The 2,299-nt window shown below is 33.9% G+C and overlaps 1 protein-coding gene across 3 annotated transcripts in view; it reads left to right on the forward strand.

Annotated features, from left to right (window-relative positions):
• Positions 1 to 2,299, forward strand: part of LOC107103199 (ATP-sensitive inward rectifier potassium channel 10-like) — a 29,326-nt gene that overhangs the window by 19,390 nt on the left and 7,637 nt on the right. For all 3 annotated transcript variants that reach the window (XM_015402763.1, XM_015402764.1, XM_015402762.1), the window contains 2 exons: positions 915 to 1,126; positions 1,599 to 1,730. In XM_015402763.1, coding sequence (XP_015258249.1) covers positions 915 to 1,126; positions 1,599 to 1,730 — 344 coding nt within the window. The remainder of the gene's footprint in view (positions 1 to 914; positions 1,127 to 1,598; positions 1,731 to 2,299) is intronic.

Below are 2,299 nucleotides of genomic sequence, written 5' to 3' on the forward strand. Positions count from 1 at the left end.
AAAATACAATAAAATATCAAATAACTAAATCGCGACAGTTCTTTTATTAAGCTATATTCTATGTGCATGTCCAAATATTGCATTATATATTCTTTATTCTTTAAGTATGGTTTGTGGCGTATTCTTACCTTGGCTGTTGGACCACATAGATTTGCCAATGGAGGGTGTTTGATTTCAAATTAACTTAGCTTCGTGTACTCACAGTGAACTACTGAATATCAGCAAAATAGGCAAAAAAACGTAATTTTTTCTTCCCCACAACACTGGAGAAAACAGTAGACACAAAACAAACTTTCAAATATTAATTTATTTGATTTTATTGCAAATGTTTTTATTGTCAAAACAGAAGATTTCATAGTGAGATGTGCAGCATTTCACTTTTGGTGAAGTTCCAGCGGGAGTTAAAATTGAAGCTTATTTCTGTAGGAGACAGATGATATTATAAAAAGTCAAGGAAATTCACCGAAAAAACTATGTAATAAATTACGGTTTTCTTGGTCTGTAAGAGGGGAAATGTAGGGAACACTCAAAAAATAAACACAAAAAAATATATAACTTCTTATAATAAAATCCTGCAGCACATACGTACTACACGCTATTCCAGAATACTAATAAAACATCTGCCTTAAATTATGGTCCTGACAGTGCAGGGGACCACATTGTGCAGGTCTGGGACCAGACCCCTCTCCATCTTAGTGTGATCTTTGGAAAAAAGTAACTGATTTCCACATGATTGGAATATGTTAAGTCAAATACCACTGAAGGTCTTAAAGATTCTTTTGAAATCAACAAAAAATAAAGTGTTTTGTTGTGAATGAGGAAAACTTTAAGACACGCAAACAAGATAATTATCAAAAACTTCTCTTTGGTAGTTGGTTGAAACTAAAATGCTTCTCCTTGTTTTCTATTTCCAGAGTTTGACCCTCCATCCAATCACACTCCCTGTGTAATGGAGGTGAAGACTTTGACAGGAGCCTTTCTTTTCTCCCTGGAGTCCCAGACTACGATTGGCTATGGTTTCCGGTGCATCACAGAGGAGTGCCCTGTAGCAATAGTCCTCCTTATTGTTCAGCTGGTCATCACTATGGTGATGGAGATTTTCATCACTGGAACCTTTCTTGCTAAAGTAATTTAGTTTTTTATTTTTATTTTTAGTACAGAAATAAATGCGGCGTCACCTACAGTATAGTGTGGAGGTTTGGTAGAAAACCTTTCAAAAGCACGATGAAGGATAAAGTACTACAACTGGGAAACAGAACAGTGGAATTGAATCAAAAAGAGTTTTAACAAAGTGTGCGATAACGCAGACTTCAGTGGAAACATTATTATCGTCATTATTACACCGCAGCATTAAAAGTTATCAGTGTTCACACAGTATGGTTTTATTCAGCGATCATTATCAGTCCTATCAGAAGAGAAAAAAAACGGTTTCCTCCTTTAGTTATTGAAGTTATGTACTTCTACTCTTGTGTTCTCTGAGGGTAAAGCAATGACAACATATGTAACATATAATGACTGCTGCAGGAAGTACATTTTTATTTTCAAATCAGTATTTTGGAAGGAAGAACCCATTTATATCTCAGATTACTCCTCTTTAGGTTGCTCGTCCCAAGAAGAGAGGCGAGACAGTAAAGTTCAGTCAACATGCTGTTGTGTCATTTCACGAGGGCCGACCCTGCCTAATGATCCGAGTGGCCAACATGCGCAAAAGTCTCCTGTTGGGATGTCAGGTAATATTTCAGTTTGAAAAAAGATCCTTCTGTTTAACACAAAAGTTGATCATGTCTATAATCACTAAGTTCTACTAAGAATTGTTTTTATTTTTTTCCATACAAAAGTCCTTCTGCTTCCTCTATTTAAATTATGAATACCTAAAGCCTAAATAATGAGATATCCTGTTTGCAGTAAATGTACAATATTTTAACAACTTGGCATAGATAAAAAAAATTCTAAATGCAGTGGCTGATAAATGATTCATAGAATTGTCTTATTAAAATAGTTCTAGACCCATTCGGAACCTTTATTGATTAGCTTTAAGGAGCAGATTAGATGAACATTGACAGAATTTTAAAACAATTTGCATTTAGGGCTGCAATCAATTAATCTGTCAACGATTAATAATTGGATAGTCAAAGGTTCTTAAAGTATATGTTTCACAACATAAAACCAGGTGAATCTAAAACTTTTCCACTTGGGAAGTTCTGGACAGAGCATTTTGTAAGACAATTTTTTTTAATTTTTATCTCAGATGCAAAATGTATATATATATATATATATATATATATATATATATATATAT

This window comes from Cyprinodon variegatus, unplaced genomic scaffold, assembly GCF_000732505.1.
Source record: "Cyprinodon variegatus isolate N-32 unplaced genomic scaffold, C_variegatus-1.0 Scaffold1392, whole genome shotgun sequence".
In the NCBI taxonomy this organism is placed as follows: Eukaryota; Metazoa; Chordata; class Actinopteri; order Cyprinodontiformes; family Cyprinodontidae; genus Cyprinodon; species Cyprinodon variegatus.